At 42.5% G+C, this 15695-nt stretch overlaps 1 protein-coding gene across 6 annotated transcripts in view; it reads left to right on the top strand.

The window, feature by feature from the left end:
* MACF1 (microtubule actin crosslinking factor 1) overlaps window positions 1-15695 on the top strand; it is a 408649-nt gene that overhangs the window by 65810 nt on the left and 327144 nt on the right. Inside the window, exon 1 of one of the 6 annotated variants that reach the window (XM_055255180.2) lies at window positions 12092-12360. The exons of the other annotated variants lie outside the window; for them this stretch is intronic. Within the exon in view, the coding sequence (XP_055111155.1) occupies window positions 12309-12360 (52 nt within the window). The 5' untranslated portion in view covers window positions 12092-12308. Of the gene's footprint in view, window positions 1-12091; window positions 12361-15695 lie in introns of those variants that run through there. 6 annotated transcript variants of the gene reach the window in all.

The following is a 15695-nucleotide window of genomic DNA, read 5'->3' as shown; positions in this document are numbered from 1 at the left end:
TCCTTCCTTCCTTCCCTTTTTCCTTCTCTTTTCTTTTTCCTTCTCTTTTCTCTTTCCTTTCCTTCTGTTTTCCTTCCTTCCTTCCTTCTTTCCTTCCTTCTCCTTTCTTTTTCCTTCTCTTTTCATTTTCCTTCTCTTTTCTCTTTCCTTTCCTTTTTTCCTTCTTTCCTTTCTTCCTTCTCTTTTCTTTTTCCTTCTCTTTTCATTTTCCTTCTCTTTTCTCTTTCCTTTCCTTTTTTCCTTCTTTCCTTTCTTCCTTCTCTTTTCTTTTTCCTTCTCTTTTCATTTTCCTTCTCTTTTCTCTTTCCTTTCCTTCCCCTTCTTTCCTTCCTTCTTTTCTTTTTCCTTCTCTTTTCATTTTCCTTCTCTTTTCATTTTCCTTCTCTTTTCTCTTTCCTTTCCTTCCCCTTCCTTCCTTCCCTTTTCTTTTTCCTTCTCTTTTCCCTTTCCTTTCCTTTCTTTCCTCTTTTTTTCCCTTCCTTCCTTCCTTCCTTCCTTCCTTCCTTCCTTCCTTCCTTCCTTCCTTCCCTCCCTCCCTTTCCCTTCATTCCCTTCTTTCTTTCTTTTCCTCCTTTCTTTTCCTTCTTTCTTCTTCAACAGGGTCTTGCTCTGTTGCCCAAGCTGGAGTACAGTGGCACAATCATAGCTCACTACAACTTGAACTTCTCAGGCTCAAGCTCTCCTCCTGCCTCACTCCTCATGTAGCTGGGCCTACAGGCACACACCACCAAGGCTGGTCTTGAACACCTGGCCTCAAGCAGTCCTTCTGCCTTGGCTCCTCAAAGTGCTGGGATTATAAGCATGAGCCACCCCACTTGGCCCTATTTATTTTCCACATCTGATTGGACACTAAGTTCTGTTTGTCTAGCTGAAAAATATCTCAACAGCTATTCTTTCCTGGCTAGACTCACTGCGCTATTTTAGACCCTCATCTTCTTTGACTTATGCCAGTGATCATGCCACATTTCCTCTTAAAAACTGATGATCAGTTTCACCGCTTGTTTGTGTTGTTTTCTATGCCTTGAATGATCTTTTTACTTTTTCTGCCTCACAAATACTTGTTCATACTGTAATCTTTTGTCCCAACTCAAAACTTAATAGATTTTAATGGTATTCCTGCTTCTTTCCTTCTACCCCAACCAGTAAAAAATTTCACTTACCTTTTCATCTGAGTTCTTATGGTAAGATGTACATCCCTTTGTGATAGTATTTATCATCTTATTTTACAGTTTTCTGTTTAATTGTCAGCCTCCCCTAGACCATGAGTTCAGTGACTGCAGGCTGTACTTTCTTCATCTTTGTTTTTTGGTGCCATAACAATTTGTAGAATTGTTGGGCTGTATATAGAGTTCCTGCTTTCTCCAGATAAAGAATGTTTAGAAAAATCGGAAAGAGTTATGCTACTGTTGGATATCGGTTGTGGCAGAATCTCCCCTCCCCTTTTTACTTCATAAAATATTCATGTTTGTTGTAGGAAGATTTTAAAATAATAAATAAAAATATAAAATTAAAGTGACCAAAAATCCTACCATTTGTAACTGCTGTAAATATTTTGATGTTTTCTTTCAAATATTTTCTTGTGCAAATATGCATGTAATACATATTTGGAAAAAAACAGTTTGTAACATGTTTCTTCACTTAGTGTATGTTGAAAGTCTTTCAGTGTCAAAAATATGTATCAGCATCATAATTTATTAATATGTTGCTATCAGTATTCTCTTGTATGGATGCATTGCACTTGAGACAGTCTTCTATTGTTGGACTTTTAGGTAATTTTGCATTGTTTGGTGTTATGAACAATGAGATCAATATAATTACATGTATATATTTGCACACTTAACCATATTTTTAAAAAGATAAATTCCTAAGAATGGAATTGCTGAGTCAAAAGTTATTTGTAGTACTTTAAAAAATTTTTGCCAAACTACTCTCCACAAAAGTTTTACCATGTGGTTGGGTTTTACATTTCATTGAGATGTTTTTCCCCCTTTGGTCGATTTTATGTTGCTGTTGGAGGTTTTATACATTGGAATGATTTAATTAAGGCTGTGTTTCTAGGAATATTAATATAGCAGCATGTGCAACATGAAATGGATAAGGAAAGTCAGTTTTTTTGAGGCTGTTTTAACAATCCAGGTGAGAGGTAATGAGGATCAGAAGGGAGAGGGTGACTCTTGAATACCGGAGAGAGTGACTCTTGAATACAGAAGAGGATGACTGGGAGAGGTATTTGCAGGAACTGATAGGACTCGAGAATGGGTTGGGTAAAGGGTAGTGCCATTACTTGAAGTGGGAAATTAAAAGGAGGCATTGGCTGGATGTGGTGGCACACCTGTAATCCCAGCACTTTGAGAGGCCGAGGTGGGGGGATCACTTGAGGTCAGGGGTTCGAGACCAGTATGGTGAAACCCCAGCTCTACTAAAAAGACAAAAAATAGCCAGGCATGGCGGTGCATGCCTGTAATCCCAACTACTCGGGAGGCTGAGGTGAGGCAGGAGAATCACTTGAACCTGGGAGGTGGAGGTCGCTGTGAGCCGAGATCGTGCCACTGCACTCCAGCCTGGGTGACAGAGTGAGACTCCGTCTCAAAAAAATAAAAATAAAAACAAATAAATAAAATAAAAAATAAAAGGAGGCATTGATTTTGGGAGGAAAGATACGGATTCACTTTTAGTAATTTCAGTTCTGTTTGCTGTGACATGCTCAGGTGGAAATGTTCAAGCAGTTGGCACTACAGAGCTGCAATAAGAAGAGAGCCAGGGTTCAGTCATCCCAGCCTGATATTTAAAGTCCTCCATAATTGCCTCTCTGGCCTCCTCTCCAACCACTTTCTCACTTCTAAGCCAGACAAAACTGTCTTAATCTTACCCCATTGTTCACCACCTGCCTCAAAGCCCTCTAGGAAGTCTTCTTTGATTACTCCACTGGAAGTTAGTTCCAGTTTTCTAAACTTAATGCTAGTCATATTTTTTTCTGTATCATTTGTATTATACTTTAACATCCTATTTGTATGTATGCATTATTTTCTTCTACAGGATTTTAAACTCCTAGAACCTGGGACTATATCATGAACTTTTTTTTTTTTTTTGGAGACAGTCTCACTCTGTCACCCAGGCTGAAGTGCAGTGGTGCAGTCTCGGCTCACTGCAACCTCCTGCACTCAAGCAACCCTCCCACCCCAGCTTCCCAAGTAGCTGGGGTTACAGGCGCATGCCACCATGCCTGGCTAATTTTTTTGTATTTTTACTAGAGACAGGGTTTTGCCATGTGCTCAGGCTGGTCTCAAATTCCTGAGCTCAAGCGATTCGCCCACCTTGGCCTCCCACAGTGCTGGGATTACAGGTGTGAGCCACTGTGTCTGGCATAAACTCTTGTCTCTCACATTACCAGCTCTGTATTTTGCACAGTGTCAAAAAATATTTGGTGATTTACAAAGTAAATGGAATCTGCTTTAAAGTAATGGTAATAATACATTGGATTATTGTCATTCTACACCTAATACCTACTAAAATATTAACATTATTTTATGTGCATTTTCCTTTTTATTTTTCTTAAATACTCAAACATATTATGGGAGGGGGAGTGGAAAACAAAAGATGTTAAGTGAGAATCCCCTTTCACAGCCATGTTCTTTGTTACCTCCAAGATTCTTGAAGAATGGTATATACCTGCCTTTTAGCTTCCAGCCGTCTCTGCTACACTGAAATTGCAGTTGTCAAGGTCACCAGTCACCTCCTAATTGCCAAATCCAATGGTAAATTTTCAGCTCTGATCTTACTTGACCTTTCTGTGGTACTTGACACTATGAAACACGCCATTCTCCTTAAAAGTTTCTCCTTCCCTAACCTTTTGTGATTTTATCCTCTCCTGATTTTCACTCTTCCTCATTTTCATATTTATCTTCCATCTGTTGACCTGTAAAGAAAGATACTTTCTAGGATTTTGTCCTTGGCACTCTACCTGGTTTTCATGAGTGATCTTATTCGTACTCATGGCTTCAACTGCTGTGGTGACTCTGGGCCAGTTTTCTCTTCCGAGCTCCAAGATTTTATCTCTGAGAGCTAGAGGACTTCTTTTGGATATCCTGTAGGTGTCTTTGACTCAACATGTTCCAGATGAAACCCTTCACTCTGGCAAACCTGCTTTTCTCTCTCTTAACTCCTTACTTTATTTAAGGTACTATCTTCTATCCAGGCACACAAATGAGATATTTGGGAATCATTTGATAATCTTCCCTCTCTTTGTCCATACACCCTACCAGACCCCAACTCAGATAAAACAGTGATCAAATGTTGTATAATTTCATTTCAAATCTGTGTCCTTTGTTTTGATAACAGTACTACTTTCTTAGTTCAGATTCTATATTTATAGTGTCCTAATTGGTTTCCTCCCTTCCTTGTTGTTACTGCCAGAATGCTCTTTCTAAAATTTAAATCTGATTATAAAAATAGTCACTCAGAAGCCCTTGCAATGGGTTTCCATTGTCTTTGGGGTGAATCTGGTTTCTTTAGCATGGCATGCAAAGCTTTCATTTCCTGCCATTATTCTTCCGAAGTAGAAAGTACCCTACATTCTAGCCATATTAAATTGTTTTGAGTTGCTTAAATGCTTCATGTTTGCTCGTGTTTCTACTTTGTTTCCTCTGTCTGAAACACTCCTGTTCCCGTCACTCTTAATTCTCTGTGGCCCTGAGGTCCCAGTTCAAGCATCATCTCCTTCGGAAATCCTTACCTAGGCCACTAGGCTTCCTTTTTGCTTTGCTTCTGTATATCTTTATCAGCATTAGTTGTACCATATTATGTGTTAGGTTACTTGTTTGTCTCCCTTACTAGATTATAAGCTGAGAGAGGAAAGAGACTGAGAGCTCTTCATTTCCATCCTCAGTGCTCTACAAATTTGGCACAGGGTAGTGAATAAAAAACTGCTTGTTGAGTATATGAATGATTTTTTTTTTATTTTTTTATTTTATTTTTTTTTTTTGAGACGGAGTCTCACTCTGTCACCCCGGCTGGAGTGCAGTGGCATGATCTCGGCTCACTGCAAGCTTCGCCTCCTGGGTTCACGCCATTCTCCCGCCTCAGCCTCCCGAGTAGCTGGGACTACAGTTGCCTGCCACCATGCCCGGCTAATTTCGTTTTTGTATTTTTAGTAGAGATGGGGTTTCACCATGTTAGCCAGGATGGTCTTGATCTCCTGACCTCGTGATCCGCCCGCCTCGACCTCCCAAAGTGCTGGGATTACAGGTGTGAGCCACCGCGCCCGGCCTGAGTATATGAATGATTAAGAAGGGTATGTGTTCAGTGGCAGTACTGGGATCAGGATTCAGAACTCACATTCTTGTCTTTTATAAAATATATATATTTTTTATTTTTTTTTTAAGATGGAGTTTTGCTCTTGTTACCTAGGCTGGAGTGCAATGGCGCAGTCTCAGCTCACTGCAACCTCTACCTCCCAGGTTGAAGCGATTCTCCTGCCTCAGCCTCGCAAGTAGCTGGGATTACAGATGCCCACCACCATGCTCAGCTAATTTTTGTATTTTTAGTAGAGATGGGGTTTCACCATGTTGGCCAGGATGGTCTGGATCTCCTGACCTCGTGATCCGCCCACCTTGGCCTCCCAAAGTGCTGGGATTACAGGCATGCGACACATATGTGTATCTTTAGGTAAAATTCTTAAATGTGGAATTGCTGTTTCAAAAGGTATGTGTACTTGTAAATTTGATGGATAGTTTGATTCATTGCTTTAATTTTTTTTTCTTTTTTAAACTCTATGGAATATTTCTAGTCACATTGCTGTAATTTTTAATTTTGCATATTTCAAGCATGTAGACAAGTACAGATAATGTATAGCAGATACATATGTACCCACTACTTTTTAAACAGATGTTGACACCCTCATTGACGTTCTCCCTGTTAGGTGCTTTTAGCACTTCCTCAACATTGTGATGTTCTCCCACAGAATTTTATCTTAGACGTCAGAGTAAAAAGTTCCTCAGAATTCATACACTACCATTCTGGAGTTGCCACCATACATTCTATCTTGGACTTTCTTTTTAAATATAGCCCCATTGTTAGCAAAAGGCAGCTTCAGAGGAAAATTCCATTATGTTATTTTTGGTATCTGGAATCTGACTTTTGAAAAGTGTTTATTTTGCCTTCTTCCTCTGCTCAAAAGCAACAAAAGAATGCTACCAGAATTTTATCACAAACCTAGTGACTTAAACAAATTAAAAAAAAAAAAAAAAAAAAGGCAGTTGGTGGCCTGTGTTGTTTGATTTGCTGGCAGAACAGCCCAGGTGAGTTGAGCCAGTAAGCACTTTTCTTCCACTAGGTTTTTCAGAATAACCAAATGTAGTTCTCCTAAGCAGGCACTGACCTTTAGCTGACTTAGTGGTGCAGCTGTATCCTCTGGGTTTAGATGGAGTTGATGAGAGAAACTGTTCTTGCGGATGGTAGGAAGCTGTTGACCTGACCTCTGTTACACCTGACTGTTTCAATATGCCTTTGTGGAAATAAATTTCCTGCTCTTCCATCTCTCTGCTAGAGATCTATAACCTTGCTCCAGTGGAAGGTAACTCTTACCTCTGATCTTTTCCTAGGTCCTCAGAATGCCTGGCAGTGAGGCTTTTAGGTTATTTTGGGATTTTATAAACTGAGAGGGGAACCTTAGTCTCAGGTGGGGCTAGAATCTGAGGTCCTGTAGGTACAGATTTATCCTAAAAGCAAGTGTTTTTGCCTTCTCTCTCAGTTGCTCAGTGCTGCTTACCTCATTTCATCTCGTAGTATTACATAAGCACCTTAGGGAGGAAAGGTCTCAAAGGAGCCAACCATTTCTCCTTGGACCCACAGCCAGAAAGAAAAGGCTCAAGGAGAGTGAGCTTATTCGAGGGTCTGTAGCCTAAAGCATGGGCTCTTTTAAAGCCTCTTGTTGGGCCCTGTAGCATAGGTCTAATCTACATCAAGTAATTACCCAGGCCTGGGGTGGCCACAGGGTGAGCAGAGCTCTTTGTACCCTTTTTGCCAGACCTACACTTAATTTCCTTTAAAGCCTCACTTGGTCTTGCCATTTCAGCCCTTTCCTTCGAAGTATGAAGCCTGACTTCTTTTGTCTTCCTTTCTTCAGCCCTGCAGAAGCAGACATGGCTCTGGGGACAGCCCTTTCTTCAAATGGCAAACTCATTTTCTGTCCAGCAGACCAGAAGGACAAGGTGTAATTCAACTCTTCTCTCCACCAGACACTGCTGCCAGGGGGAGACAATGAAGAAAGTGATCTTTGTTGCTCCCTGAATAGGACCCTGAACCTGGCACCTGCTTTTGTTACGGGCTTCTTAAGTCACTGGAGACATTTTTGCTGTTTCCTGGGTTAGCAGCTGCTTTGGGATAGTAGTAGCAACTGGTTGTCAGGATGTCAGTTCTGCCTCAAAGAAAATCAGTGTATTTATATGAGGAGAGTTACCTTTTCTGTTCTTAAATGTCTTCAGGGTTTGTCTGAAGAGTGAGCAGTTGGAAGTCAGCTGTGCCCTTAGTTTGATGACCCCATGACCCTCATCTTTGAATCTGAGGAGATACTGCCATTTCTACTATCCAGGTACTAACCAGGCCTGGCCCTGCTCAGCTTCCAAAATCAGATGAGATCAGGCGTGTTCAGGGTGGTATGGCCGTGGACGAGACACTGCCATATTTTTTTCGACCTGCTCTCCCTCTGGTGAGACTCTGAGTTCTGGATTCTAGCACGTAGGTCAGTGCCTTGTACCTGGTAAGCATTCAGCAGATATATGTGGGATGGATGATTGAATGAATTCCTTGATCTTGCTGTCCAGGTTTAGTTTCTCTGACACTGATATGTGGGTGCTCTATGGGAGGGGGACCTTTGTTTTTAGGAGAAAGATTGCTTCAAAGGAATTATGGAAGGTGTTGATTTCTAGGGGGCTTTGGGGAAACTATAGGAACTCTAAGATATGATTCGTTCTCGCCTCATTGATCTAGATCTTTCTCCTCGATTGTAACTGTCTGCTGACAGACTTGCCGTGTTTCAGGAGCAGTATCCTGAACCTGACTCATCTGGGCTCTGTCCTTGAGCAGGGTAAGGGATTTTTTTTTTAACAGCCATCCTGTCACTGTAGATTCAGAAGCCCTAAGGACCACATCTCAGGCACTATATTCTGGACTTCCTGATCTGGCTGCATGCAGTCAAGTTCCACTCAGCTCTTAGGTGTCTGTGCCTTTGTAAGGGCTGTTGGAGACAGAAGAGCTTTTTTTCCACTTTGTCAGCAGCTGGCCAGAGAATGCCTATTAGTCTGCCAGATCCTAAGTCTTTCACGTTTGCCTGTCTGTGTCTGGAACTTAGGGCAGAATCTCTTACTACCTGAGGTTACATCTCACTATTTGCCTTTGTGGGACCCACTGGAGGATAAAAGATGAAAAGCCATGAAAGGCATACAAAGGTATTGAACTATGGTTCTTTGAAATGCTGTGATTCTGAGGAAAGATCCCTGGTCTCCAAGAATACAACTGGAGCCAGACCATTGCACCACCACCCTCCTTTCCCAAGAGCCTCTTTGGAACCATCACTCATTCCATAGTTCCAAACATCCTTGTTTTTGTTTAATTTTTATCTGATAAATGTTATGAAACAATTTTAATGGTGAAACACACAGAGGAAATGACAAACTAGCATGTGTTGTCTTTTAACTGCACTTAGTTCAAGTGGTTAAGTCAGTTGTTCCTGTTGTTAGATTGCTGTTGGGTAGTCGACTTTCCTTCTTTAGGTGGGAGGAGTCTCTGAATAGACTTAAAAAAAGCAAAAGGAACCAGCTCTTCTTTAGCTGATTGATCATTCCTTTACATCTGACTCTTTTCAGCACTTAAATTCAGATTGTACTATGCTAATTGCTTTCAGATCATGACACAGAAGAGGTCTTAAGGTCATTTCAGGAGTTCTTTAGCTGAGGTCCATGTGATACTTCTCCACTTGTAAACAAAAGTTTGTATGTAGGTAAATATATATCTTTTTATAGGGAAAAGTATCCTTAGTTTTCATCAGATTCTCACTGGAGTTTATGACCTAAAAATAGTTAAGACTTAGTATTTTATTTATTTATTTAAGATGGAGTTTTGCTCTTGTTGCCCAGGCTGGAGTGCAATGGCACGATCTTGGCTCACTGCAACCTCCGCCTCCGGGGTTCAAGCAATTCTCCTGCCTCAGCCTCCCAAATAGCTGGGATTACAGGGGTCCACCACCATGCTCGGCTAATTGTTTTGTTTTTTTTTTTTGAGATGGAGTCTCGCTCTGTCGCCCAGGCTGGAGTGCAGTGGCGTGATCTAGGCTCATTGCAAGCTCCGCCTGTCGGGTTCACGCCATTCTCCTGCCTCAGCCTCCCAAGTATCTGGGACTACAGGCGCCCGCCACCGCACCCACCTAATTTTTTTGTATTTTTAGTAGAGATGGGGTTTCACCGTGGTCTCAATCTCCTGACCTCGTGATCCACCCACCTCGGCCTCCCAAAGTGCTGGGATTACAGGCGTGAGCCACTGTGCCTGGCCAGTTTTGTATTTTTAGTAGAAATGGGGTTTCACTATGTTGGCCAGGCTGGTCTCGATCTCCTGACCTCAGGTGATCTACCTGCCTCAGCCTCCCAAAGTGCTGGGATTACAGGCATGAGCCAGCACGCCCGGCCTATGACTTAGTATTTTATAAGAATTTGGGGGCCTGGCATGGTGGCTCACGCCAGGCCCCCAGCACTTTGAGAAGCCAAGGCAGGATGATCACTTGAGCCCAGAAGTTCGAGACCAGCCTGGGCAACATGGTGAAACGCTGTCTCTACAAAAAATACAAAAATTAGCGAGGCGTAGGGACGTGCGTCTGTAGTCCCAGCTACTTGGGCTGAGGTGGGAATATCGCTTGAGCCTGGGAGGTCGAGGCTATGGTGAGCCAAGATTGCACCACTGCACTCCAGCCTGGGTGACAGAACAAGACCCTGTCTCAAAAACAACAAAAAAAGAATTTGGGGCTCCTGCCTCATATAACTAGTTAGTGGCAAAGTTGAGATAGACTCTGAAATCCTGGGATTGACTCTACAAGAATCTATATTTGTATTTTTTACTATATCCTACTGTCTAATTTATGCTCTTTAAGCACTAAACTCCTTTTTAACCTGTTTATCTTGCCTATCAAGTTGCTTTTTGAGAAAAATGAACCATGTATTTGTGTTTCTCCATAACTCCTAATACTCACATCTGCACAAAGTAGTACCTTGCTGGTTCTGTTGACTGACTAGTAGCATTGGAAAGCACAAAAGCTTGGGTTGGTTATTACTTTCCCTTTCCATTATCTTTTTTTTTTGTAAGTTGGGGTCTTGCTCTGTCACCCAGGCTGGAGTGCAGTGGTGCAGTCACAGCTCACTGTAGCCTCAACTTCCTGGGCTCAAGTGATGCTCCCACCTCAGCCTCCCCAGTAGCCAGGACTACAGGCATGGGACAGCACACCTAGTTAACATTTTTAGTTTTTGTAGAGATGAGGTCTCACTGCATTGCCCAGGCAGGTCTCAAACTTCTGGGCTCAAGCAATCCGCCCACCTTACCCTCCCAAAGTATTGGGATTACAGGTGTGAGCCACCACACCCAGCCCCTTTCCATTATCTTAGCTGTCACAATTATTTAGCCTGATCTTTTTAGGTGGGCATACTCCCTTTTCTCTCTGTTTTTACAATGCTACTTACACAGTTTCTCCACCTGCATCCAAACTGTATAATTGGGAGTTTTGCAGATAGTGTATTTGGTATGCTGTGAACTCTTCCCTAGGTCACCCAATGGCATCTTGTGAGCCAGGTTGTCTGAAAAACTTCAAATCTTGGTGGCGGTGGGGTGGGTGTACCTCCCATATAAGGGATTGTTCCAGGGATCTGACTCAGTTGACAGCTCCTGAATTTCTGATATGCCAAGGCTTTTGTGGTAAGATGAGCAAGAATTTTTCAAGCTCAGATTTGGGGAACATAGCTTCTTGCCATGCTATCTCATTGGCATGATGTGTGACTTTTGGGCAGATTACTTAACCTCTGTCTATTTACTTTTTCTTTTTTTGAGACAGGGTCTCACTTTGTCACCCAGGCTAGAGTGCAGTGGTGTGATCTTGGCTCACTGCAGCCTCAACTTCCAGGTTCAAGCGATCCTTCATCCTCAGCTCCCCAAGTAGCTGGGAGTGCAGGAACGTACCACCACACCCAGCTAATTTTTTGGAGTTTTTGTAGAGATGGGGTTTCGCCATGTTGCTCAGGCTGGATTTCTGTCTGTTTTCTCATCTGATAATGAAAAGTTGCAATTATTTTCACAAAATACTTTCAAAGATGAGTCTAATAATGCAGATGAGCCATTTTGAGTTCCTTACAACAATTTCAGGATTTTCTCCCTTTAGTTATAATATGGGTAGCTTATCCTAAGAGCCTGTGACTATTGGGATGGTCATCTATTTGAGGCCAACAGTAGAAAGAAATTTGCAGTAGTGACTGAGACATTAAAGCAACCCCGAAACAAATCTGAGTGAAATAGTGTCCTGGAGCTGGGGACATGTGGGTGATATCTGGGCTGCATTTTCTCTCTAGTTATCTATGGAGAGGGTCCTGTCTCCCTGAATGGTTGTGCTTTTAGCATTTAGGGAATGAGCTTGACAGTTTCTGCTTCTTCCTTCCCCCTGCCTTGAACTGCCTTGATATGCAGTGTCTCCTCTGTTGTGTGGCTGTATTCCAGTCTATAAATATGACTGCTCTAAGGAGAGTACAGAGTATTGTTTAGTTTGTAAAACCTGTCTCATTGCCATGTAATATTTGCTCAAGAGCTCCTGTTGTGGTGACATTCTTGTGGTGAGCATGGCCCTTTAAAGATGTTGTTCTCAAATGTTAAATGAGCCCCTGGACTGGTGTCTTGAAAAGCATTTAAGCTTCTCTCCCTAGAGTTTAAGCAAGAGGAGCAGTAATCCCAGTGGAGCCTGGGCTGGGGTCTAGAGAGAAGGTGGCAGATGAGGTGGCAGATGACAGGCAGGGGCGGTTGTGGTCCCGTAGCTCATTTGCACAAAGGAGGGGCTGGCCTCTCCTGGGGAGGTATTTCCGCTCACTGAACAAATGAGGGCTCTCAAAAGGCTGTAATGTAATGAGGCTTCTCTGGTGACGTCACTTGTAAATGTGGTCAAAGTCCAGTTCTTGGGGGCTAGTAGAAGCAGGAGTAGAGATCATTCGGTTTGCATGCTTTCACTTCTCAGCTGTCACTGTGCCATGGTGCCTACTTTCAGCCAGTGAACCAACTCAGCTGGGCCGGGCATGAACGCTTACAAGTATCAGAAGTTCCTGGAGGGACTCAACAACCTTAGAGGTATTACAAGGCTTCAGGCTCCCTACCCGTGTCCTTGCTGATCGTGTGAGCACTTATTATGGTGTGTGTTGTATAGGATCTGTCAAGCCCTCCTGCTCTGAGCTGGCCCTATTTTTTATGCATTTAGGTAATTAAACAGAAGGGGTAGAGTTTGTAAATGCAATCCCAAGTGAGTAGGAGAGAAATCTCCTTAGGTACTTTAGCAACAGCCTGTTGTCTTGCTTGAATGGACAAGTAAGAAATGTCCCCTGCATTCTTGAGCTCAGAGGGCTCAGGGCACTCCCTGTTTTCTTTGAGGTGGCCAGACAGTGTGGGTGGAGGGCTCTTGTCATAGGGCCCTGCAGCCTCACCTAGGTGTAGTTAGGTTTCTTGGGCCAGGTTTTCCAGTTGCTTGTGTCCACAGTGAGTCAGAGACCCGTGTAGAGAGAACAGGAGTTGGAAGTGGGGAGGAGGGTGGAGGGAGGAATGCAGGTTGATGGGCTATTTGTAAGCCCATTGTAAAGTAAGCCTTTGTGAAGAGTAAAACAATGACTTTGAAAGAGGCAGCTTTTTATTAAAGTTTTAAAGGAAATAGTGTTTTCTTTGCATCATTGGCAAATTCTTCACTGACCAGACATGAGAAGAATGTACTCAGATGTGATGCAGGATTCTTTTTGGATATTAAAGAGAAAAATGAATGAAATCTTTTTACTTTCCCTTCTCTAATTAATAAGTGGTTTTATTTCCATTTGCAGAGGAGGGTGCTTAAACCATTTTTCTTTCATCAGTAGTTAGGATTCTGGACCCACAGCAACCATGGGGTGTGGAGAGAGTGGGAGGAGGTAGAGAGAGGAAAGGAATAAACTGGGTTTTTTTCAGGGATGAGGAAAGTGGCAGACAGGGTGTGGGCAGGAGATCTGTACTCCCTTCTTGCCAGGGTATATAGATGTTTTACTTTCTTTTACTATCTGTTGAAGAACTGTGGTTCTAAGAAATATATATGGAGAGCTTTGTATGCTATAAAGGGATATACAGGTCGGGCATGGTGGCTCACACTCGTAATCCCAACACTTTGGGAGGCTGAGGTGGGAGGATTGCTTGAGCCCAGGAGTTCTAGACCAGCCTGGGCAATATAATGAGATCCCCATCTCTACAGAAATGTTAAAAAATTAGCTGGGCATGGTGGTATGCACCTGTACCCTTAACTACTTGGGAAGCTGAGGTGGAAGGATCACTCTGAGTTCATCTTAGAGGTACAAAACCCAAATAACACAGCAAAGAGCCCCAGAGTCTGGAGTGAGAAGAGTGCTGCTGTCTGGTGCTAGAGACCATGTGAAGAAGGGAAGAATACCCACATCTGACCAAGCATATGTGTAAATGCACCGTCCTCTCTGAGACAAAGAGCAATAGTATGGTGCTTTAGAGTGAAGGTAATAGATCTTTTCTCTCCACACTACTACTCACCTTGAATGGAGTTCTGTTTTCTAATCTTTCATTCACTATTGTTTGCTTCATTCACTTATATACACTGTATAATAGTCTTTATAGCATAAAACATACAATATATAGCAGTTTCTCTTGTTCACCCAAAGAAAGGATTAGATTTAAACTCTTCTTTGCTCCTGCAACCTGAGTCTTTTTCAGGTGGGAGAAGTTCCTGGAAAGAGGACATGTAGTTTTTTTGGTTTAGTCCTTATCATTTTTTGGAATGTTGCTATAGGTCTTAGACAACTATTCCCCCAATTCTGGGCTGCCAGGCAGAGAGTTAGATACAAACCATTGCCTTTGTTAAATCCTCCTGTGGGTTGAGTTTCACCCACCCACTGTGCCCCCTGATTAAGGTGAATGGTTACTTCCCTTCTTTTCACTTAATATCTTTGTGTATTCCAGAAGGGCTGATGGAAAGAGGTAATTGGCTCCCCTCTTCATTTAGTTACTGACTGTTGCTTTTCTTGGCATGGTTCAGCTTGTAGACATTCCTCCATCTAGTGGGTAACTGTTGAAGGGAATCCAGTGGGAGAATAGAGATATTGTACAAGTTTTTGAAGTTCTGATCCCCAAATTCCTATGAATTTTTGGTGTTTTGTTGCCAGGATTGGGGTGCAATATTTTCCACTGCTGGTTCTTTTTCTGGAGGGCTTTAACTTATATTTCTCAAGCCTGCCAAAAACCTTAGTTATTGGGGTGATTTCTGGCCAGATGGACCTCTCTCATGGGTATGACAGGCTGCACTGTTGGCCCAAGTCCTGCTTTTTGGCAGAGTCCAGGCCTGTGCCATGACTGGGATAAGTAGGTAATTAGGGATTAATTAGGGAAGCAGAGAGGTAGGTGGAGTGGTGAGAAGGTGGTTCACTAGCCTTTACTAAGAAAAATTTGTGATAGGACTATGAGATAACTGACTTTTAAAACAAATATAATGGCCAGGTGCAGTGTCTCATGACTGTAATCCCAGTGCTTTGGGAAGCTGAGGCAGGAGGATCAGTTGAGGCTAGGAGTTTGAGACCATCCTGGGCAACAGTAGCAAAACCCTGTCTCTAAAAACAAGCAAACAAACAAACAATACAAAAACTAGCCGGGCATGGTGGTGTGCGCCTATAGTTTCCGTTTCAGCTACTCAGGAGGCTGAGGTGGGAGGATTACTTCAGCTGGGGGTTTCGAGGCTGGAGTGAGCTATGATCATGCCACTGTACTCCAGCCTGGGTGACAAGAGTACACCCTGTCTCTCTCTCTCTTTTTTTTTTTTTTTGCAATCTCCACCTCCCGGGTTCAAGCAATTCTTGTACCTCAGCCTCTTGAGTAGCTGAGATTACAGGCATGAGCCACTATGCCTGGCTAATTTTTTGTGTTTTTAGTAGAGATGGGGTTTTGCCATGTTGGCCAGGCTGGTCTCAAACTCCTAACCTCGAGTGATCTGCCCGCCTTGGCTTCCCAAAGTGCTGGGATTACAGGCATGAGCCACTGTGCCCGGCCCCTGTCGCTTAAGTAAATAGATAGATTAAAAACAAAAAAAGAAATACACTGCAACATACCTATGTAATTTTACCCTTCTCTTCCTTTGCATATACTGTCTTATTCCCTCTGCCTGGAATCCCATTATTTTTTTCTCTTTGTACCAAATTTCTGCTCATCTTTCAATGCCTATCTCAAGTCTCACTTTCCCTCCTTAAATTTTGTTTTTGTTTTTTTATTCCCAGTAGAATTATTCTCTCTCCCTCATCTATGTTGCCTTGGCACTTTAAACATACTTATTTTAGAGCATGTCACATAATGTTTTAGTTATTTTATTAAGCATTTGATTTTCCTGCTAGTCTTTACTTCTTGGTCAAGTTTTCTGTAACTTTCACAGGCTTCAGTTT

The sequence above is a fragment of the Symphalangus syndactylus genome, chromosome 12, assembly GCF_028878055.3.
Source record: "Symphalangus syndactylus isolate Jambi chromosome 12, NHGRI_mSymSyn1-v2.1_pri, whole genome shotgun sequence".
Taxonomy (NCBI): domain Eukaryota; kingdom Metazoa; phylum Chordata; class Mammalia; order Primates; family Hylobatidae; genus Symphalangus; species Symphalangus syndactylus.
Note: the sequence above shows the minus strand (reverse complement) of the source record. Positions and strands in the feature narration are given on the sequence as shown.